This window comes from Grammomys surdaster, unplaced genomic scaffold (assembly GCF_004785775.1).
Source record: "Grammomys surdaster isolate TR1022 unplaced genomic scaffold, NIH_TR_1.0 318, whole genome shotgun sequence".
Lineage (NCBI taxonomy): Eukaryota > Metazoa > Chordata > Mammalia > Rodentia > Muridae > Grammomys > Grammomys surdaster.
Window position 1 is genome coordinate 277789 of NW_021604737.1, and position 24644 is coordinate 302432.

General features: G+C 43.2%; 1 protein-coding gene across 1 annotated transcript in view; it reads right to left on the minus strand.

The window, feature by feature from the left end:
• Positions 1–1318: 1318 nt before the first annotated feature.
• Positions 1319–24644, minus strand: part of Ralbp1 (ralA binding protein 1) — a 37302-nt gene continuing 13976 nt past the window's right edge. Inside the window, exons 2-10 of the mRNA XM_028777967.1 lie at positions 20684–20982; positions 17287–17745; positions 13624–13973; positions 11575–11736; positions 10290–10421; positions 7218–7325; positions 5828–5949; positions 5256–5379; positions 1319–3153 (exon numbers count right to left, since the gene is read on the minus strand). Coding sequence (XP_028633800.1) covers positions 2908–3153; positions 5256–5379; positions 5828–5949; positions 7218–7325; positions 10290–10421; positions 11575–11736; positions 13624–13973; positions 17287–17745; positions 20684–20927 — 1947 coding nt within the window. The 5' untranslated portion in view covers positions 20928–20982 and the 3' untranslated portion in view covers positions 1319–2907. The remainder of the gene's footprint in view (positions 3154–5255; positions 5380–5827; positions 5950–7217; positions 7326–10289; positions 10422–11574; positions 11737–13623; positions 13974–17286; positions 17746–20683; positions 20983–24644) is intronic.

Sequence of the window (24644 nt, forward strand, 5' to 3'; positions counted from 1 at the left end):
GGCTAGCCTGGTCTACAGAGTGAGTTCCAGGACAGCCAGAGCTATACAGAGAAACCCTGTCTCAAAAAAAAAAAAAAAAAAGAAACATTTGTGTATATGTTCATGGATGTGGGGTGGGTAGGCTCTGTTTCCTGCAGACATACATGCCTTTTAAGACAGGAGGTCAGCCATGGGTGGTGTTCCTCAGTAGCCAGTCACCTTGGTTTTTGTTTCAAGAATTTATGAGTTCTCTATCTACATGTACACCTGTAAGCCAAAAGAAGCCATCAGATCCCATTACAGATGGTTGTAAGCCACCATGAGGTTGCTAGGGATTGAACTCAGGACCTCTGGAGGAGTGGATAGTGTCCTTAACCTCTAGGCCATCTCTCCACCCCTACCTTGTTCTGTGAGACATGGTTTCTCATTGGGACCTGGAGCTCAATGCTTAGACTAGGCTGGTTGGCCAGCAATCTCGAGGGATTCACCTATCTCTGGCTCCCTAGTGCTGGAATCACCATGTGTGTGGGTGTCTGTGTGTGCATGCATGCGTGCACACGTGCACACAAAATGAGAAAGCTGATATTGGTGTCCTCTATCACAACCCTTTACTTTTTGAATAAGGGCTGGCCTCTGAACCCAGAGCTCACTGACTTGCCTAGACCAGCTAGCTATCAAACTTTAGGGATCCTCCCTCATTTCCACAGAGGTAGAATTACAGGCACTCCCAGCACTTCCAGCTCTTTGTGTAGATACTGGAATCTAGACTTAGGACTTCATGCCCAGTGTTGTTCAGTACAGAGTCACCTGCAGAGAAGTGCACAGTGGAAGCCATGGGTCCCTGCCTGGGAGCTGATCCTCATTGTTACCCCATCTCCAGATCCCTGAAGTTAGATGTCACAGCAGGGTATCTGAAACCTTCTGTAAACCAACATACATTCTGTGGTACAGTTAAACAAGCTAGACTATTCAGATGTCTGTCACACATCTCTAGCATGCTAGCTGCCCTACCTAAGTCCTCATTTCATATGTAAAATGCAAACAAACCTCTGTAAACGCTAACAACTGGGCTGAGACAGGATTTCCCAACAGCAATGGGAAACTCTCAGGTTCGAGAATTGCACACTAAGTCTGAGCAAACCCTTCCAGTCAGCAGCAAGCACGGTGAGATGGGGGCTGAGAGCACAGCAGGAGCACAGTATGTGCAGGGTACGTCGAGGAACGAGGTGGAATAAGAAATCCCACTCACTCTTTCTCCACCTTGAACACCTCGACTGACTCCGTGCCAGATGCTGTCATGCAATTATTTCAAAGAAGAGTGTACAATAAAAAGCCCCCCTTTTTTTCTCAAATGGCTGAATTTATTTCCTTGATCAATAATGGTACTGGCAAAAATTAGTTAACCAACATTGAGACATTTGTAATGAAATACTAATTTTAAAAACCCATGATACTTTGATAGAAATTAGAGTTTACACAAACAAAAAGAATTCTTCAATATTGCCAGCAAATATAAAATGAATGCGGTACATCTGACGGGATGCAGCAAGGCGTTTATACATTTATATTTGACACCTGACCATATTTCCAGTCACCATAATATCTTCTCTCCAGATTTAAAAAAATAGTATGCTGATTTCTATAACAAAGCTTTTTTTTCCATACAAAAATCAAATAATGGCCAACAAGTCACAACAGTGCAATAGGTAGAGGCTAACAAAAAATCGCACAAAAACAGGTGCTGAAATAAATACTAACTAGGAAGAGACCATAGCCCTCCTGTGGGTTTGTTGCTCACTTTAGAGTGTGGGATTTGTTTTCAGAGCCACAGGGGACCTCCCTGGAGGCCACTCATCTGACAGTGAAATCTGGTTGCCTAAGAGTCAGGCCTCCCAGACACCAGGGAGCAGCCATCTGAGTTAGAAGCAAACACCAGGTAGGGTCAATTACAACTACCCTCTTTGCTTTTCTTCCTTCTGCTTGGTTCTGTCGGAGTCCTTAAGCAGTCCCTTGAGATGACACGGAAAGGTAAAAGTTCTGCCTGAGAGCATCTACATGGCTTATCCTGGCAGAGGTGTGTGTATCCTAGCTCAAGCTAGCAACTGAAGTCACTGTGGTTTTCCTGGAAGGTCAGTGTGGAAAAAGGCTCTCTGGTCTGAGAAGCATCTGTGTGACGCCTCAGGGTCAAGGTGGTCACCTCTGACCGCCTCAGAGAAGAGGCCTTTGCTGATCCCTGGCAGTGAGTGAGTGGCCCACACTTCCCATGCTGGAGGCAGGCTGCATGGGTAACCTCTGTCTGCCACCAAACTGGGCCATCCTGACTCACACTGACAGACTCAACTGGGAACTGGAAAAGCAAAGTGGTACACAGCAGATACAGGATACTCCAGCGAGAGCCTTTTTGGCCAATCAGAGAATATGAGGCAGCTCCCCACTGAACAATCTGCACCAAAAGGTGTGGAAGGCACAAGCAAGAGTGGCCAGAGACCCTGCAGGGCTGGTGAGACCACAAGCGTCTACAAGGCAGGCGCAGAAGTGACCTGGTTTGGTTCCCACCCTTTGATAACAAAGAGATCCTGATTCTGCTGCGATTAAAAAAAAAAGAAAGAAAGAAAAAAGAAAAAGAAAAGCAAAAAAAGAATTTTGGTTTAAAAAGAAGCCACTCAAAGGTTAAAATAGTTATTTTAACAAAGAAAATTAATTTTCAAATAAGCTGACACTATCTGGAAATGCCTGTGTTCCCTGCAAGCCCCCCCCACGCACCCCCCCTCCCCGTGTGTCCACCACTTCAAGTTCCCAGGACCTGAGCCTGACTCGGAGTCAGACGTGTGCCAAGAGGGAGCGTCTCTGAGAACCTTTACAGAATGTCCAGCAGGAAAGGCAGCTGACTCTTGCTTACAGTATGATGCACAGGGCCTGGCCAGCAGTTCAGATGGGTGTCTCCTTTCGGTCTTTGCTGGGTGAGGGCTTCACCTGCTCCTTGGCTGCTCTCACCTCGAGGACACCGTCACAGAGCAGAGGGCCCGTGCCCCCTCGCCTCTCAGGCTCCTCCTCCTCCTGTAGCTGCTGCTCAGACTTAGCTCGCTGCATCTGTAGCAGCCGGAGCTGCACTCGAAACTCAATGATGGCCTCCCGTTCCTCGTGAACTGCTTGGTTCAAATGATTGTTCTTTATCTTAAAGAATGACGGAAAGGGCAGTTACCACATAAGGAAGGACAGAAGGACAAGGAGTCAGGGCAGAGCACAGGCTGCAGGCCATCCTAAGCAAAGATCTAGTTCTATTTTAGCCAACCAGACTGGTGCAGCAGAAGACAAGAAGATGACTATGTGGATGACTATATAAATACACTCTGAATGCATGAGAGTATGGACTCTGAGTTACAAAGGAAGAAACACATTTAGAAAACAAGGTATCAACCGAACAGTTGTTTTAGTGAGTATTTTAGTGTTTCAATGGGCTTTTTTCTTACACTGGTTTCTGAGCAGCCTACAAAGGAGTACAACAGTAACTTTAGCAGTAGTGAGGGGAGAGAATGAGAGCAGGGATAAAAGATGAGACTTTACTGACTACATCTGAATTATGCTACTTGAGGACTGTGGGAACCCATGGCTGCTTAAATGCTGTACCCATTCAGCAGTAACTCAAGAGGAGCTCACCCCAAGCTCCTGCACATCCATTTGTGCAGCAGCTGCCCCTGACATTGGAATGCTCTTCTTCCTCAGTATTTCCTAGCATCCTAAGCAGCTGGTGTGCCCTATAACTAGACATTCATTCAATGAGGTGAACACAGGTGACACTGGGTGAGCCTTGACCCTTCTCTCCCCAGCTGAGAACGTGGCAAGATGCAGGGCAGCCACTTTGGCCCAAGCAGGGCCTACACAATGTGCATAACAAAACACTCCACTAATTCTGCCACTTGTCTCCCTGCTCAGGGAGATAACCAGGGTGCCAATGTGTCTTCTAAATGACAGGATTCCCAGCAGCCCAGCTCACTCACACTAACTTCCTTTCTTGTTTTTGTTTTTCAAAACAAGGTCTCAACTGTGTAGACCAGGCTGGCCTCAAACTCAAGAGCTCCACCTGTCTCTGCTTCAGGAGTGCTGGGATCACTTAATGGGTACAGGTGTGTATACATGGGTGCGTGCATGTGACGAGAGTTGGCTTTAATTCAGGTCCTCAGCCTGCACTGCAGCCCCTTCACCAGCAGGGCCATGTCCTGCCTGTTTCTTCCCCAGGACAGACTCCTGCTACGAGTATCATGGGCACTGCTGTCCCTCACTCTGCCCACCCTCCACACAGTGGACAGGCAGAGTCCTGGGCAGTTCTTAGGTTATTATTTTTATTTATGTGCACTGGTGTTTTACCTACATGCATGTCTGTGTGAGGGTGTTGAATCCTTAGAAATGGAGTTACAGACAGTTGTGAGCTGCCATGTGGGTGCTGGGAACCAAACCTGGGTCCTCTGGAAGAGCAACCAGTGCTTTTAACTGCTGAGCCATCTCTCCAGCCACAATAGTTTTCGTATCTTTTTGTTGTTGTTTTTCAAGCCCCAACTGTCCTGGAACTCACTCTGTAGACCAAGTTGGCCTCCAACTAAGAAATGCCCGCCTTTGCCTTGCCCAGTCTCTGTACAGGTCTTGACTTCCATGTACACTTGCACGGCAGTTCAGTGAACATGAATGAAGGAAAGGTGTCCCTCTGTTCACCAAACCATTCTCACAGAAGGCAGTGTTTCATCATTTGGTATGAGAAAGTATTATCACTTGGACCAGTGTTTCCTTCCCAGTACAGCGTCCCAGGTATTTGTTCACATCTACTGCTCAGTGGGGCAAGGACTACAAGACAACTGACTCACTTTCTCCACTGCTAGGCCACTTAGGATGGTGGCCAGACGCCATTCACCTTTTGTAGGCTCACTTGTACACCAAGGTCAGGGAAAGCTACCGTACTTCAAACAGCCTAGAACACCCATTTCATCCTGGTAAGAATGCTCTTAAGGGAGCTGGAGAGATGGCTCAGTGGTTAAGAACACTGAATGCTCTTACAGAGGTCCTGAGTTCAATTCCCAGCAACTACATGGTGGCTCATGACCATCTGCAAAGGGATCTGACGCCACTCTTGTGATGTGTCTGAAGACAGCTACAGTGTATTGACATAAATAAAATAAATCTTAAAAAACAAAATGTCCCTGAATTCCTTCTCTACAAGTCTCTAGTGGGAAAATAGGTGGTTTGTGGTCCCAAGAACATTTTGAAGGTTGCTCCCCGAAACTCACTTCTAACTCTTCATTCTGCCTCTGTAGGTCTTCCAGAATGATCTGTAGCTCCTCCTCATCCTCGCTCTCACTCTCGCTGTCAGAGGAGTACTCCTCTGTCTCACTGCGGCCATGCTGCTGGCGGCTGTGTGGAGACAAGGCAGCATTACAGTGTACTCGGAGGCCAGCTAAGGCCCACCCATGCTTGAGAATCTACCTGATCCAATGCTGCCTAAGACCTGGTAAGAAGCTTAAAGTGACTGATTTCAGAAGCCCAGTTCTTTTACAGGAATGTCTAAAACAGTGGTTCTCAACCTGTGGGTCACAACCTCTCTGAAAGCCAAACAACATTTTCCCAGGGGACGCCTAAGGCCACCATCAGCATATCAGTATTTACATTACAATTCATAACAGTAGCAAAATTACAGTTATGAAGTAGCAAAGAAAATAATGCTACGGCTAGAGTCACCACAACATGAGGAACTGTCAAAGGCTCGATGCATTAGGAAGTTGAAAACCACTGAACTAAAAGAATTCTGCTCATATAAAACACAACATGGCTGGAACCTTCCAGCCCTGCAGCTCCCTTGTACCTCTGGATCTCCGCAATCTCAGCTCGGAGGCGGTCGATCTCTTCTTTCTCTGAGGCAATCTGACGACGTAGAAACTGCTCCATGGCCAGGAGCTCCTCCTGCTCAGTCAGGATCTCATTCTCCTGAAACAATTAAAATAGGTTGAGCACCTGTCTGAGCTCTGGTGAAGGAAATACTTCTTCTCCAGGGCCTCTCCTGTTACCCTGCTAGGTGCTGAACTCTGAGTTACTACAACCAAAACCATGCTACTGTCTCAGAAACAAGAAAAGCTACACAAAGTCATGTTGAGAGAATGTCTAGACTCTTCTCAACAACAACACACACACAAGAACCTGCTGTAGCGTTTGCAAGGCTCCTTATGAGCCTGCCACACCACAGGACCAAATGTCAACATCTGCTTTGGCTTGCTCAGGGCTGGAGAGATTGCTCAGTGGTTAAGAGCACTTGCTCTTCTTCCAGAGAACCCAAGTCCAGCTCCTAGCACCCATATCAGGGGCTCATAACCACCTGTTGGAGGGGGATCTAACACCTTCTAATGGCCCAGCAGGTATCTGAATACATGTATGTGCATGCAACACATATGCACAAATAAAATTAACATAATCTAAAAATCATCTGCTTTGGCTTCCTATCTCTCAGGATTCAGGGCCACAGTGACTTTTCATAGTGTCACTAGGAACAGGACCCAAGAGACACATGCATAGCTGGTACCAGTGTCAGGTGTAAGGCAGAACAGAGAGAAGGAAAGGTTACAGGATCTCCGTTCCTTCCCCACTGTCCTCAGCCATGCCCTTCAGATAAAAGAAAGAATTCTCCTAAACAGGTTAACCAGTCCTACACTGCTTGAGAACAGCCATATAGAGAGAGCCCTGTCTGCACTCCACCTCGGGTTCTCAGGCCTAGAGAAAACAGTAGAGCAGAAGAGGAGCTGGAGGCAAAAACATCAGCAACTCCTTCCAAACACGAGATACCATGGGCACAGAAAAGCTCCTGAGAGAGGCTGCTTCTCCATGTTCAAACACACAGACATTGGTTTGCCTCAGCATACATATGGATGAAGTTGTATTCCAAGAAACCTCAGATGGGAAACTCTCAAGAAAATAATCTGGGACTTCTCTCTCCTCAGAGTTTTTGTTTTTGTTATTGTAAATCAGGAACACCCAACACCACAAACTTCTGTGTAGACTTAACAAAAGATAGGAAGCTAGACAGAAGGCAGCTTCTCCCTCCACACTTAACATTTCAGCACACACAGCACAAGGGTAAGGGCACAGAATAGGAACAAGTTCTTTGGAGTCCATTACAGTTTTGGTTTTAAAAAGTCTATAGTTGAGCTTCTCTTTGAAAAATGACCAATGAATCCCTTTGGAAATCAAAAAGTATAGCTTGCCTGAGCAAGAAGGATATTTATAACTTCTTCGTTTTCATTCATTTCTTCTTTGGAAACATCCTCTTTCGAAAGACTGGCTATCTCCTGTGCAATCTTGGTTTCACACTCCTGTCAAAGACAACACATGATGAATTAACTGTTCAGCCCACATGTAACACATAGTCAACAAATGGCCCTCTTAAATTAACAAAATGAAGAAAACCCCAGCAGCAATAAGGAACTGTCTGTAATGATGGCTGGACATTTACTAACTAGGTTTAGAATATACTGTAGGTAGGAGCAGGCATGGTAGAACATGCCTATTAATTAATCCCAGCACTCAGGAGGCAGAGGTAGAAGATCTATGTGAGTTCAAGGCCAGCCTTGAAGTTCAAGGCCATAGTAAGTTCCAGGACAGCCAGGACAACACAGAAAGACCCCATCTCAAAAAGCAAAAACCAAACCAAACCATAAAAGAATATAATGTACGTAGAGACTGCAAGGTGGCTCTGTGGTAGACACTTGCTATCAGAAAGCCTGACACCCCGAGCTCAATCCCCTCCCAGGACTCACAAGACACAGAGAACTGATTCTGGCAAGTTGTTCTCTGACTTCCACATGTATGCCACGGCATGCCAACACCCACGTGCACACTCACACACAATAAATAAACATTTTAAAGTAAGAAAAGAGCATGACATGGTTATCTTGGTCTGTGGCTGCACTATGAAAAATGCTTAGGTCTGATGAATATGCAGGCTACATGAGATGTCTTAAAGGGAGCTACTGGGGTATCAATTATAAGCCCAGTTTAACTAATTTTACCAAATACATACAGCCAAGGGACCACCACCACCACCCTGTTAGGAAACATCCCCTTCCTCTACTGTCTGCTGGTACCTAGTACCACAGACCTGTTCTCTATCCTTACAGCCTCTCTCTCCAGTCTCAGGGGAACTGACTCAAGTTGTTCCTCTTTAGTGTCATACTTGGTTTAAGATGGTTCTGTCTATTGTCCTGGTGTGAGTAGTTGCCAAGTGACAGCCAGTATATGAATGTATTTTAATTTACATATCCAGTCACCAGTTGCAGGGCTCTGGGTCTGTTGTTTTTAGCTGTTATGAACAGTTTGCAAATCTTTTGTGAAGGCTTACACGCTGCTGCTTCTCTTAGAGGATAAATGGCTGTGAGTGGAATTTCTGGGTTATACAATAAAAAATCATATGGTTAATTCGGGGGGGGGAAAGTGCCAAGATGATATCAAAGTTTAAACTGGTGCTATATTTTTTTATATTTTCAGTCATTAATCCACTGAATACTTCTTCAAGTAATTTCTCCCTCAAAAGTGAAGCCAGCATGAAGGAACCTGGGTATGTAGCTACAAAATAAGGCATCAAGAGGGAGAGGGAATGGTCAGGGAGAGAATACAACTAGTAAGGGGAAGAAGAGAAGACAGCCATTCCTTGTCATAGCACCACACTGCCTCTAAGCTCAATACCAAATTTCTGTGTGCATGTGTGCACACATGCACACACAAACATATATAGTCATGTACTTGTGTGTATAGTTGTGTGCACATGTATAGAGGCTAGAAGTAATTTGTTGGGTGTCATTCTTCAATTGGTTTTCCAACAATTTTGAGTCAAGGTATCTCACTTAACCTTGAACTCATACATTCCCCTAGACTAGCTGACCTTCAAGCTCAGGGACCCTCCTGTCTCTGTCTTCCCAGTGCTGAGATTATAGGTATAAGGCATAATATCTGGCTTCTATATGAATGCTGTGGATTGAATTCTGGTCCTTATTTTTGTAAAAGCAAGCACTTTACCAATGGAACCATCTCCACAGCCACAGTCCTTTCATTCAACACACACATATAACTAAGAAACACAAAGCCAAGCATCCACCTATGTTCTATGTCAGGGACTCTTCACATAATGGCTGCTAGACAATGCAATAAGATCAACAACTACAATGTGCCCTGTGAAACTTGGGCACACATCCAAAGCCAAGCATGGTGGCCCATGCCTATAATACAGCACATGGTAGGTAGAGGCAGCAGGATCAAGAGTTTAAGGTCACCCTGGCTATAGAACAGACTTGAGACTACTGGGCCACAAGAGAGCTTATTAAAACAAACAAACAAACAAACAGGCCATAAGACAGAGGAAACAAAAGTCAGACAATTTAATGAGCTAGAGAGAAAAATAATATGAAAGGTTTCCTCCTGGACTTGGGTGCAGCTGCGAGAATCTCAAACCTGTCTTCTCAACAAGCGCTATATATCCTCGAAGCAAAAGGCCTTGGGTGGCTGTCTTCTCGCTATAACCCACTTCTCTATCCTCCAGGTCTGAGAGGTGCTAACAAGTGTCTGCAGGCTGTGCTACTCAATCTGCTGAGGGATCTACATGTGGCTTGTATGATCTTTCAGGGGTGTGGATTTTAGCTTTGCTGGGAAACTGAGTCCAGACTCAAGCTTCACACACTCAACTAGCACAAAACCACAAGTGGGCTTTGTGTACACCCAGCACAGCAGCAGGTCCACATGCTTCTTCCCTCCCTCCTGGGCCTTCAAGCCCTGCATTTTCATTCAAAATTCAAACTTCTCCAATCTCTCTCCAGGTGTCTCTCACTCTTACAAAGCTCTGTCCACAGATATAAACCAGGCAGGAAATAACAAGATCACCTTTGTAATTAAAAAGAGAAAAAAATCTTTCTAAACTTAATAAAACATTTTATTTATACCATGCTAGAGTATGAATAACACAGAATAACAAACATTTGTGTAAATAAATTTCACACCAGAGAGCTTAATATCAATAGACAAGTAAGTGCTAATTATTTGTTTTGTTTTTCGAGACAGGGTTTCTCTGTATAGCCCGGGCTGTCCTGGAACTCACTCTATAGACCAGGCTGGCCTCGAACTCAGAAATCCGCCTGCTTCTGCCTCCTAGGTGCTGATATTAAAGGCATGCACCACCACTGCCCAGCAGTATGTGCTACTTTTAAAGAAATAACTTACAGCAGTGTACAGAATGTTCATCCACACTCCCTGTAGGTTTACTAGACACAGGATAGAAGAGAATAACTCACCTGTCTTTTAGCTTCCCTCAGCTTTCTCTTGAGGGCAGTCAGAATCCGCTGTACTTCCCATAATCTTTCTTCTTTAGATAAGTCCTTTATCCCGCCCTGAAGGTCTCGATGTAAACAATTCAAAAGGAACTCCTAGATAACAAAAAGACACATGGAACCTGCTGGTCTGTTATCTTACAGCAGCACATGCAGTTTCTCCAATGAAGGTCCATCTCTCGCTCTGCACAGCAACAGTGACGACTGCCTCCCCTGCCGACCCCACACTCCCGTCTGCTTTACCCAGGCTTAGACCCTCATCCTTTATTTCTGGCAGTTCAGTAGTAATTAGCCCACATCTTTGCTCTCTCCTTCTCTCCTCCCAGTAAATGGTAAGCAGAACTCAGCCAACAAGGAAAACAGGCTTGTGAGAATATTCATGCAATCAATATTCTCAAGGTTCTACTCAGTCTTGAATTTTTTACCACTCAGTCTCAATCTTTCCGCCTCCCCAAATACACTTGTGAGTGCACACACACAAATTTACTGGGTTTCTTTTAGATATCAAGGTAGCACAGCGGAAAAGCACCAGGCTTGAGCTAAATCTTGGTTACATAGTCTAGGAATTATGTCACAGTATTTTAGCTGTAAAGTATGATGAGTAACCACATCTTGTCTAGAAAAGCAAACATGTTTGAGATCCTGGCTATGGGCTGAGTCCTCCTCTGAGCTGATCCATTCTAAAATGAGAACACCAGCAATTTTCCTAAAATTAGCATGTCAAGAATGAGCAGGGACTGGTAAGATGGCTCAGTGGTTAAGAGCACTGGATACTCAATTCCCAGCAACCACATGGTGGCTCACAACCATCTGTAATGAGATCTGATGCCCTCTTCTGGTGTATACTCATATATAAATTTTAAAAATGTAAAAAAAAAAAAAAAAAGTTAAAAAAAGAATGAGCAGAGTAGGAATTTAAAACTAACTCTTACAGTTTAAATAAAACCCTATGCTATTTCTACCATGGTTGCTGACTTACAGGATATGAACTAGGACCAGCTGGAAATGTGCTACTGAAGAGCATGCTCCCAGGACAAGGGTAGAGATCAGTGAGTAGATACCTGCATAAGGCCCTGGGCTCCATCCCCAGCACTGCACAAAACTGTGTGTGCACACAGGAACCACTCGCTGCTCCATAAACTAGGACTCACCACCTCTATTCCACAGCCCTTTGTGGGTAGCACAGAAGCAGACAGGGAGAAGTGAGGAGAGGCAGGGGCAGGGAAGGGGCAGACAGGGCAGCACACACCTGTCTCCTGATCTCTTCCTTGATGCCTGCTTGGGTCTCTGGCAGTGTGGGCATTGTGGCCATGTTGGACCAACGCAGAGGTCTTGTTACTTGCTTCAGGACCACAGTGCCGAAGAGCTCTTGCACATGTGTGAAAAGCACATACAGGACTCGATTGCTGATCTGCAGAAAACAGATTGAGAGTTGTATAAGACCATGAAAGTGATGTTTTACCTTTACCAATCACACCATGCAGCCTTTAATTCTGGATACTATGACAGGTCTCCACAGGAGGAACAAAACATGCTTCACTAATCATCAATTTAAGAGCATATAGAAGCCCAGCTTAAGTCAGATTCTCAAGGGGAAAAGCTGGTAAAGGACACGAAACACACTACCATCAACGTGTACTTCCCAGTCACCTGTTAACTGGTTTTAAATACCTAGTGGTCATTTCCTATGTATTCTGAGACCTTTCTACACACAAAGTGGCATTCCTGAGGACAGGTGGGAGGTGGAACACCTTCAGATGTACAGAGCTGGCAGCCTCTTTGGCACACAAGCACCAGTGTCCCAGGATGTTCCCATCCTAGGAAGCCAGAACTGCAGGATCGCTGAACAACCAAGAAAAGATGGTTTTTTCCTGGCTCAGACTTTCTCTTATTCCTGGAGCTTCTGTTGTACAAGTACCCACATTATGGCAATACTGAGTAACAATGTAGTACTCACCAAATTCCAAATCCAGGCTAACAAAAATAATCAAGGTATTTGAGAAATATAAGAAACAGTTGGTTTTAAAACATAATAACTAATTAAAGTATCTAACAAAAGAAAGCATCCTCTTATAATAGTAACAATGACATAGTGTCAGGACCTCACATACCAACCAGAAGAGGGCTTCAATTAAAAATTAGAGTGATGAACACCTTCAGTCCCTACACTCAGGAGGCAGAGGCAGGAGGACCTCTGAGTTCAAGACCAGCCTGGTCTACAGAGTGAGTTCCAGGACAGCCAGGGCTACACAGAGAAACCCTGTCTTCAAACAAAACAAAACAAAACAAAAAAAACAAAAAACAAACCAAAACAAAAACAAACAAACAAAAAAAAAACAAAAAACCAAAATAGAACCACTGTCTCTTTTTTTCCCTCCCTCCCTCTATCCCTTCCTTTTTATTCTTTCCTCCCTTCCTTTCTTTTTTTCTTTTTGACACAGTAAAATATCAGCTCTTCTAAAGGCAAAGTCTTTCTTTGACAGCATCAACCAAGTAGTAATAAAGGCACTATAGGCCAGGAAGATAGCGTAGTCAGTAGAGAGACCCGAGTTCAATCTCCCTAATTCACATTAAAAAAAAAAAAAAAAAAAAAAGTTGGGCATGGTTGTGCACACCTATAATCCCAGCCTGGGGAGGGTCCCTGAAGCTTGCTGACCAGTGAGGGACCCTATATAAGAAGAGAAAAAAAGGTGGAGGGTTGGTACCTAAGCAACATAACAAGTTGTCTTACGATCGCCACATAAACATGCATACATCTACATGTACAGCCACACACATGCAATTCCCACATATGAACTTGAACACACATATACAATAGGATGCCAGATATGCATGTGTATAAAAGACAAAAACAGCACAAGCACTATACTACTTAATTCCCTAAATGACTTTTCAGATAAGAGGCAATATAGCATCTCTCTCTGGATCCATCTTACAGGTGAAGTCCTCAGTAAGAACTGCCAAACAAACATCAAAGCCCTTTGTGCTTGACTAAGCGGACAGGATATTCGCATTTCACAACTAAACTAAAGGACAAATATGCTCATGTCCCTACATGCTGGCACTGCCCACACTCGGACAGAGAAGATCTGTGGTCAGGCTGATCCGTTATTCCCCTTAGATTCACTGTTTTACATGAGACTCAGCAACAGACGCGTTCCCCAATTTCTCAGTGCCAGTACCAAAAGGGAGTGGGTAGACAGGACCCATACCTGGATGGTTACACCAAAAGAGTATGTGTGAACAGAACCTATACCTGGACAGTTACACCAAGAGTGTGTGTGGACAGGACCCGTACCTGGACAGTTGGGCTCAGCACTATAGAGATGTTCTGGATGTTCATCTTTGTCTCTAGCTCCTTTGCAATGACGTGGTCCATGTGCACAATGAGCCAGGAAAGCAGAAGGTGGTTACACTCCGGCAGTTCCCTGAGCAAGCGCTGGAACTCCTGCACTTTCTCCATCTCTGTGGTCCTCCCACAAGCCTCTTCAAATCGGGGCATAAGCTCTTTGGTAAGCAAATTCTCTGGAAGGTCTCGCAAATACTGCTTCAGCAAGCTGGCTACAGTGTTAGGTTCATATTCTTCCAAGTTTGGAGACTCCTCTCGGTCATAGGCTGCTTTTAGCTCATCTACCTTTGATTTGATTCCTTAAAACATTAAATTTAGGAGAGAGAGAGAAAGAACACCAGAATCAGACACACTTTCTCCACTACTACACATACACTTGTCGCACCGACACATACACTTGTCGCACCGACACAGGAACAGTCAGGAAGAAGCCCTGGGAGCCAGGCTGGGGGCACATGCCTGTGATCTCAGCACTAGAGGAGAAGGCAGGAGGACTGCTGCCAGTTCAAGTCTGCCAGCCTGGGCTACACAGTGAGACCCTTCTCCGAACTAAGCACAAACCCTCCTGGTAGAATCTGTGTCTGTAGATGGGTCACAGAACTCTGTAAAAACACAGCACATAAAACCACAACCAGAAATTTAACATTCCCAGAAACCATGGAATATTAAGAAAATATATAATCCAGGAAAAAATTTAAATATAATGGCAGTTAAATAAAAATTCAGGAGGAAATGAAGGTATAATCTGAGCATATACATTGTACACAGAAAGCCAGGTTCCTGAGTCCTCACAAGACGGACAGCATAAAATGAAACTCTGTCCCATGTAGCCATTTCCAGCTGTTCCTTTGTAAATAAGTTAAGTCCATGATGCAGAACAAAGATTCCTATCTTAACAAGCTTATGGAAAATTGTTCTCTATTATATAACACCCGCCTAATTTCTATTTTCTAGTTTGAATTCTTTTTTGTTTTGATTTTGTTTTTAGAGACTAAGTTTCTCTGTGTAGCCCTTGCTGTCCTGGAACTTCCTCTGTAGACCAGGCTCGCCTCAATCTCAAAGAGATTGGCCAGCCTCTGCTTCCAGAGTACTGGGATTAAAGGCATGTTGCCACCACTGCCTGGCCTAAGTTTGAATTCTTTTAAGTATTTTCTTAATCTGAACCAAGCTAGAATAAGAAAATAAAGTCAAGCTTCTAAAAATACAACCATTTGCCTTTCATATTGTACTGACAAACAAACAAAAAATCTAACACATCAAGTGCATGTTTTCCAAACATTTTATCAGACTTTATATCTTCAGTTCCATCTGTTTAAGTGACATAATTCAGTGATACTGATCAAAATAGCTGCTTTTTTTAAACTTAAAACTATAGACCAACTACACAGAACAAACTACATATTAAGTCTAATGTAAACTGTCATCTAATCTGAACATCTTACATTTGAAATGTGACATTGCCATCTTATGTACAAACCTTCAACAAATGGCATTATAATGAATCTATACCTTATTCAAATTAACAAATCTTATTTTGGTGGTCTTTTGAGATAATGAACAAGATTAATGACAACTGTCACTGAGACTTTTGTCAGTCTCTTGTCCCTCCTTGTCCCTCCAGCTCTTGTTCCTCACTCTCTTGCTATGTTGTTGACCACGGCTTCTGCAGATGACCTCTCACTATGTGGCCCAAGCTGGTCTTAAAATCACCATGGAGCCCAGGCTAGCCTCAAACTCAAAGTCCTCCTACCCCCTGTGCTAGAGATATGAGTGTGCTCCACCATCTACCCTCCAGATGCATGTCTTATAAACATTTACTACCCCACCAGAGACAACCAGAACATGTGTTGAGTTTGGTGTTACTTTTGACAGTATTGTTAAAATGTTTGTTTTTTAAAAGCTGGAAGCTTCATAAGGAATTCCAGTGAGAAATATAGTAGTATAAAAGTACATTTAATGTCAAAAATATTATGAAGCAAATACAGAAAATTATGTAAGCTGTCTTTCATACTAGCATTTGTTTGTTTGTTTTTTCATTTATTTATAGGTGTATAGGTGTTTTGCCTCATACATCTGTGCATACATGCACCAAGTGCATGCCTGGTGCCCAGAGGCCACAAGCGGGTGTCAGAGACCCCGGAACTGGATTACAGACAGTTATGAACTGCTATGTGGGTACTGGGAATTGAAGCCGGGTGCTCTGGAAAAGCAACCGATGCTCTTAACTGCTGAGAGATCTCTCCAGTCCCTTTCATATTCGTTTTTACATTGAAACTGATATAAATGAGAACCAAACATCTCCAGAAAAAAAGGCATTATCATATTAACAAATACCAAGGCCAGGGTTGGGGGCCGAGGATGTATCTGAGTGACAGAGCCTTTGCTTCACATGAACATGGGCCCTGGGTCAAATCCCATACAGACAAGGAGGGCAGAGGGGAGACACAGCTACGCAGGTAGTGTGCCATGATGTACGGCTGTCAGTGTGGAAACAACTATCGAATGCTCTCACAAAAAAACAGACATTCTAGTAGGAATGGTGAGGTTCTCCAAAAGATAAAATATCAAAAATTGGTCAGAAACAAAAGAGTTCTTGAACAAGGCTACAGAAATCTTTCAAAGAAACTTTCATTCCCCCTAAAATGTCTTCACACTTATCAAGAACATGTTGGAAAATAGCTTCTATCACTGTGTAAATCTTCAAAAATCAGTATCTTGCAGGTTTGTGTTTAATTCCTACAAAATAGAGACAAGAAAGCACTTTATCTACTGGGTCATATAAATGTTACCCCAAGTAACAAATCTATTCGCTAGAAAGGAGAGGAGCCAATTAAATGGAAAACTTGCTTAATCTCTTTGTTCTAAACATATATGGCATACCTCTTGTCATGAAAAGATACATGATCAAAGCACTTTATGGAAATAACTCTACAGGAATGCAATGACAGACGTAGACACTGCCCAGCTTGGAACCTGAATCCCAAGTTATCACATAACTCATGCTGCTTTTGAAGAAGAAATCTCTGTACTTCTAAACAACTTATGTATTGCTTGGTTTTAGAGTTCCAATATGTAACACAGGATAGCCAAGCATGAACTACAATTTCCCATATAAACTGTGTGCAGATGAACCAACTGTCAGTTTCACTGACATCTGCAATAGCTGTATGTGGCTGACAGGAACATTCATGTTTGGCCCAGCCATGTAGAAAACAACATTCCATGTCTTTAGTCACACTAAGAAAACACATCACAACGCTGTGTCATTAGCCATCTCTGGGCTGAGAAGCTTCCTTCACAGAGCTCTCAGCCTTCCCAACACCTATGCTTAGAAAGATGCCGAGAAAAAACTCGGTATACCAGCCTGTTAAGTGATACAACCCACATGCTTCATTTTGCCCAGCTGCTGAAAGCTGTGATTGACTTGGGAGTAAATCCTTACAGAAGGAAACTGCATAAAACCAACCATGACGGAGGAGGTTATGCAGGGACCACACAAGTGATCATGGTTCAGGAGCCAAGCCAAAAGATTCTTCCCAAGTTAGTATTCTTTAGGAAATAAAGTGAAGCTAATTTTTTTAAAGCTGCCAAGTGAAATGCATGTCTCCATACCTGACACTCGGTAGATGCCTTCACACTTCATGCCGTGCTTCTCCACGTAGTCCACACACTCTCGGAAGACAGCTGGCAGCTGGATGCCATCGTACATCATGGTCCTCTCTACTGCGTCAGCCAAGGGAACACCAAAAATGGGCTTGAGACTTGGAGCATCCATCTGAGGCACCTCTGGCTCCTGAATTGGCTTCTTCTTTTTCTTCTTTTCCTTCCACTGTTTAACGACATCAGCTGCTGTCAAGTCTTTAGATTTCTTTTCTTTATGCTTTTCCTCTTTGTGCTTTTCTTCTTTATGCTTTTCTTCTTTGGGTTTTTCTTTGATTTTAAAATCCTTTTCTTTCTTTTTAGAGAAACTGGGCTTTTTGAACACATGAATTCCCTTGGACCTCTTCACCTTGGAAGGACTTTCGGCTTCATCTCCAGAGCTGTCTTCCTGGAAGGCAGCATAGCCTTCAGCTGCCAAGGAAACATAGTATAAATTGTGTTTAGTGTCAAAATATCACAAGCTTCCTACAAGGGAAACAAGGTGCCACCTGGCAGTAGCTATCTAATTTCTCTCCTCTTGGGCCTCCAGAAAACCATCAAAAAAAAAAAAAAAAAAAAAGATGTAGTGACACTTAGTAACCACAAGAGGGCAACAAATAGCAGCTATAGTTGCAATATCAATGTTGAGAGGAAAGCAGTTACGTACATAATGCATATTACACAGTATATCTATGCAGGCCAAGTTCTGAGAAACTAAGTATGAATACACATGAAACACTAAATACACAGGACTAATGAGATCAATCCTATAAAAATGGACATGGGGCCAGTGCTTAGCTACCCTTGGCCTATCCTATCATAAATCACATTACAAACTGCACAACTGTTCATATGCTCCAATTACTCCTTTATGATTCTCTGCTCTCCTACCCATTACTTGCCTTTTTGGAGCACGGACCACAACCTCCTTTAAACTGAAGGCTGAATGTAATTATTACCTGACACATTAGAAGCAATTTTTGCATTCTGACAAAGACACTAGTTGCCTTAACACCAATTCAGAATTGCTAGTTTGTAGCATAATGTTACTGTGTCCTATGTAAAGATGGCTCATGTGTTATTCAAATGCTGATTTCTCTGTCCCCATATCTGGTTGCAATGGCATTGTAATGCTTATTCTAAGAATTTCCAGTCTCCATGTTATGTCGACATTGCTCCCCATTTACTTACTATCTGATTTGTCAATAAAAGATGATCAGCCTCTGAACAGAGAGGAGAGAATGAGAATAGGGCTGGATTTCCCAGCCAGAAGAGGGAGATTGGGGGGGGGGGGGAGAGAAAGGGGAAAAAGAAGAGGGAGAGAGAGAGGGAAGAGAGACTTCACCGGCTCGAGGTGAAGAGTGAACATACCTGGAGCAGAGAAAACCAGACTGATACTAAAATGCAATATCCTGGGGATACTGGCTGGGAGGTAGCCAGATTAGCTTAGAGGATTAAAAAAGATTAATAACTGCTCAGCCAGTGTACTGTAAATCTTGATTAAATAAATCATATAGTCTGTCTCATTTATTTGGGAGTTAGTTGGGATAAAGATTGTAATTATTCTTTATGTAAAGATCATTTACATAATGTAATGTAAAGAATAAAAATTACTTTTAAAACTGCACTAACAGCCAGGTGGTGGTGGCGCACACCTTTAATCCCAGCACTTGGGAGGCAGAGGCAGGTGGATTTCTGAGTTCGAGGCCAGCCTAGTCTACAGAGTGAGTTCCAGGACAGCCAGGGCTACACAGAGAAACCCTGTCTTGAAAAACCAAAAAAAAAAAAAAAAAAAAAATTGCACTAACACCAATTTGTTTTTGTTTGTTTTTAGGAATGAGTCTCACTATGGTACCCGGGCTGGCTTAAACTAGACACAGGTGATGCTTCTGTATTGGCCTCCAGAATAGTTCAACTATAGGCATGCATACACCACTGCACCTGGAACCTTCCCACCGCCCTTTTGACTAGCTACTTTCTATCTTTCTATCTATCTATCTATCTATCTATCTACCTACCTATCTACCTACCTACCTACCTACCTTATACCTATCGATTTGAGACAAGGTCTCTCTATATAGCTCTGACTGTCCTGGAACTCAGATTGGCCTTGAACTCAGAGAGATCTGCCTGCCCCTCTGCCTTCCAAGAGATTAATTGGACATTGTTGGCTACAATGTCCAGCACTGACTTCCTACTACTGTCTTATGTGTGTGTGTCTGTCCATACCAGTGTATACTATAGAGGAGGTATCAGGTCTCTGGAGCTAGAGTAACAGTGGTTATGAGGTCCTCAGGAAGAGCAGCAAGCACTCTGAACCTGAGCTCTCCCTCCAGTCCTACTTGCCTACCCTTGCTGTTTTGAATAACCCCAACTTGTCTATTATTTTCCGTAGAGCTACCTTACAAGTTACTTTATAACAAAGATTAAAAATAGTTCCAAAATTATCTTTTAACTTAAAATATCATAAACCTTGGACTAACCAGAATGGCAAAAATCTTAAAGGCAAGCTGGGAGCAGTGGCACATGCTTTTAGTCCTGGCACTCTGGAGGCACAGGCAGGCTAATCTCTGAGTTGAGGCCAGCCTGGTTTACAGGACGGCCAAGATTACACAGAGAAACCCTGTCTTGAAAACCAAACCAAACCAACCAATCATCAAACAAACGCTTTCATTTTCTTAAGCTTCAACTCAGGCAGTTGTCAATCTGTGATGAAAGACGTGAACTCTGGGGACAGGAATGGAGATTCCCTTTAAGGCAGTAAAAGGCATGTCCAGCAGGCTTTATCACTAAGGTCCTGTGGGGGTCACAGGCCAAGCTATCATCAGGTAGCACAGTATTCATGAAATCTGTAACTTCCCAGGCAATTAATTTTAACATACTATGAATTTTTTTAAAAGTAATACTTAAATTACCTTATTTGCTTTTAACATACTAAACAGAAATAATTAGACAATTAATGCTCCCTAGGAAGAGACACCTGGAATGAAATGCTAAGACAGATAACTTCTTTCACAGTTCCAACAGAGTTCCCAAATGACAACAAAACCTTAAAGGGTTAACTAGCTGAGCAGAATCCCAACTCCTACTTTTTATGCATCATTTGAAACTACGATTTTTAAAATACAGACTGGGAAACTTACCTTTCTGGAAATTTGGTGTGTTTATTTGTGTCACAAATACAAATTAAGAAACCAAGACATAAAGAATAGAAAACGGCAAATGAGAGTATCTGCCTAGATACATTCAGAGGAGGACAGAGCCCATGGTTAGAACAAGCTAGATGTGTTGTTGGCACACACCTGAGACCCCTCAAGAGACCAAGGCAGGGGATTATTGTATTGAAAGTGCAGAGAAATCCAGCACTTACTCCTTTTCTCCTTTTTCTTAAATTTTCCTTTCTTCTTTCCATGGTCTTTCTCATCATCTGACACTGTATCAGGAGGCTCATGGAGAATGTCATGGGGAGGTGAGGGCTCCCCTGTCCTGTACAATCCAGGAAACTTTGTAGGGCTGATCTCCTCAGAGCTGGGGGTCCGGGTCAGCCCGCTGCCATGCTCCACCCTGCGGTGTTCACTAGGGCTGCTGGTGGGAGGCAGGAAGCACTCAGTCATGCTGATGCCCTGATGAGGAAGGGAAGTGTTCTTCTCTGTTACCTATCCATTACACCTGCACGGAAAAGAACATGACCAGTCAGCACATACTAACCAAAAAGCAAAACCACTGTGAACGTTCAGCAATGAACCCTGCATTTACAGACAATACCCCCACCCCACTGTGACCATACTATGACAAGTTACACTCCAGGGATTATATACTTCAGTTCTCAGGAGCCTGAAGCACTGGGACCCTCACACATTGGGCAGGCACAGCAGAAGAAAATCAGAAGACTCAAGGGAAACACAGGCACCTGTAATTCCAGCATCAGAAACTGAGCTGCAAGTCTGTGGCCAACCTGAGCAACATAACAAGTTTCAGGCTATCCTGGGCTACAGAGTGAGATCCAGTCCCAAACAAAATAATAATGAGTTCCTTTTAAAAAGAACTCAAATCACTGGGTGTGATGGTAATGCCTTTAATCCCAACACTCAGGAGGCTGAGGAGGTAGGTCTGTGTGAGTCTGAGGTCAGCATGGTTTCTCTCTCTCTCTCTCTCTCCCTCTCCCTCTCCCTCTCCCTCTCCCTCTCCCTCTCCCTCTCCCTCTCCCTGTGTGTGTGTGTGTGTGTGTGTGTGTGTGTGTGTGGAGAGAGAGAGAAGGGGGGAGGAGTTCCAGGACAGCCAGAGCTATGTAGAGAGACCCTGTCTTTAAAATTATAAATAAAATAAATTTTTAAAAAAGCTCAATTTAAAGGGGTTCATTTTAAGCTATTCAACATAAAAATCTTAGTATTTTTAAACTGTTCCATCAAACCAACCATTAGTAACAAATTACAAAGGTCATAAGCATACAAGAACAATTTATATATGTCATATCATTATGTTTACAATGGCTAACATGATGTTTAATGGCTCACATAATATCAGCTTTCAGACTACAACTTTATGTGTAATCTGAGGGTTCCCACTGATCACTGATCTATTCTGTATGGCAGTTATCCTGAAACAAAGAGCCCTCATTCAATCAACCCTAAACAGAAAGTGGTTTTACTACAATAGACAAGCACAGAGAGTTTAAACGAGTCATTTTTTCTTCTCCTTACAGGAACAATACACAAGGTACTATGTTCAAAAGCTACTCAGAGATGCACGTGTAACCCCAACCCTCAGAAATCAGAGGCAAGGAGATTCCAAGTTTAAGGACAGCCAAGGCTGTCCTTAAACACAAACATAAAAAAAAATTCTTTGTAGACTTGGCTGGCCTGGAACTTGTTATGTAGATCAGGCTGCCCTCGAAATCACAGAGGTCTTCCTGACTCTGCCTCCTAAGTGCTAGAATTAAAGGTGGGTACCACCATGCCTGGTGCTTTCTTTCATTTTGTTTTTAAAGACAGAGTAACCCAGGCTGGCCTCAAACTCTTTATGTGGCCAATGATAACCCTGAATTTCTCACCCTCCTGCCTGAACCTCCCTAGTGCTAGGATTACAGCCCTGTGCCACCAAATTCAGAAATATTTTATGGGTATTTTATGGTATAGAAATTAGACCTTAATAAAGCTTACAAAAAAAAAGTCAAGCATGAACAACCCTTCCCCCAGGACTCTTCCCTAGTAATCCATTCTATCCACCACCCACAGGCCCTGGCATACTGAACACACCTACTTCAATTATATATTCATAGATCTATCTGTCTTGCTTGCTTAACACGACCCAGAACACCTTACTCTTCAAACGTCTACTTAATAAACTATTATCTGTCCCCAACACGTGTACTGCTGGTAAAATGAAGAAGCCACAAACCGTGCCCTTAGCTTTCAATCCCAACTCAGAAAGGGGGGGTAGGGGAGTTCCTCAGGCTTTGAGAATCCAATAATTAACAAACAGCATACCCAATGGGGAAATAAGTAGTGTTCTATTTACAAACCAAAACCCCCAGGATCAGAGAGCTTAAGTAATTTACCTAAATCACACAGCTAGATGATAAACATTCCTATTCTGTCCATAGCATGCCCCCATGTAGAGTCAACAAAAGTAATTATGAGAAACAAAGACACTAACAGATTGGACTTAGGAGAAGGCAGAGGACACTGCTTCAAGCACAGCAGCTCATAAAGCACACCTGTAACCCCACATTTCAGAGGCCAGAGATGGAGGGGAAAAAGCTCCAGGTCAACTGATTAATGACAAAGCTAAGAGGAACGAATGTACCCACTGCAGCCTAAGGGCAGGAAGACGTGCAGATGATGACAGTTTGGTTTTTGTTGTTGTTTGATTTGTTTATTTTGATTACAGCTGTGTGAGAGTATATGCATGTGTATGAAATGCATGCAGTCCCCATGGAGGCCAGAAGAGGGCATCAGATCCCTTGGAACTGGAGTTACTGGCAACTAAGGATTATCCAATGTGGTTGCTGAAAACCAAACCTGGGTTTTCTGCAAGAGCAGCAAGTGCTCTCAACCCCTGAGCCACCTCCAGTGCCCTACAGTGCCAAATTTGGACACAGGAACACCATGTGTTCCTGCATGGTAAAGTCTTCCCTACATTTACATATGGTCCTGGCTTACTCTTATTCTTAAGTTTCCATAATAAACTGACAAAAATAGGAGTTTCCAGTGACTCTGAAATGAAATCACATGGCTGGTTCATACATGACAGAATGAGCTCTCTCTAGAGAGAACTGAACTCACAATTTTCCGACAAATGTTTAAGACCAAGACCTTTCGGGCTGGAGAGATGGCTCAGTGGTTAAGAGCAGTGACTGCACTTCCAGAGGTCCTGAGTTCAAATCCCAGCAACCACATGGTGGCTCACAACCATCTGTAATGAGATCTGACGCCCTCTTCTGGTGTGTCTGAAGACAGCTACAGTGTATTCATATATAATAAATAAATAAATCTTTAAAAAAAAAAAAAAAAAAGACCAAGACCTTTCAAGTAGTTTCTCCGCTCATATAGTTAATCAGCACAAAAGACAAGAACTGCCACCCATACAAAAAGACAGAGAGGGCAATATAAATACAGAACAAAGAAATTAAGGGGGCTGGTGAGATGGCTCAGTGGTTAAGAGCACTGACTGCTCTTCCAGAGGTCATGAGTTCAAATCCCAGCAACCACATGGTGGCTCACAACCATCTGCAATGATATCTGATGCCCTCTTGTGGGGTGTCTGAAGACAGCTACAGTGTACTTATATATAATAAATAAATAAAAATTTAAAAAAAAGAAATTAAGATTACAAACTTTAAATCTCCTGTAATTAGCTTTCAAAAGTAAACATACTGGTTCACTAAACATTAGTCAAACATTAAAAAGCTTATTCTAGAAAATCAACAGCTTGGCCTGATAGCACACACCTTTAGTCTCAGCACTTGGTAGGCAGAGGCAAGCAGGTATCTGAGTTTGAGGCCAGCCTGGTCTACAGATAGAATTCCAAGACAGGCAGGGCTACACAGAGAAACCTTGTCTTAGGGAGAAGGGGAGAGGGGGAGAGAAGAAGAGGAGGAGAAAAAAACTAATAGCTTGCTCAATTACAAAATCAACTGATTCAGTATTTTATAAATGTCCATTAATAAATATCAGTCTTAAACACAATGGAAGCACCTTTATCTCTTTAAACATTTCTCTAAGTGTGTATATATGTGTGTGTGTGTGTGTGTGTGTGTGTGTAGGGAGGGGGGAGAGAGAGAAAAAGAGAGAGAGAGAGAGAGAGAGAGAGAGAGAGAGAGAGAGAGAGAG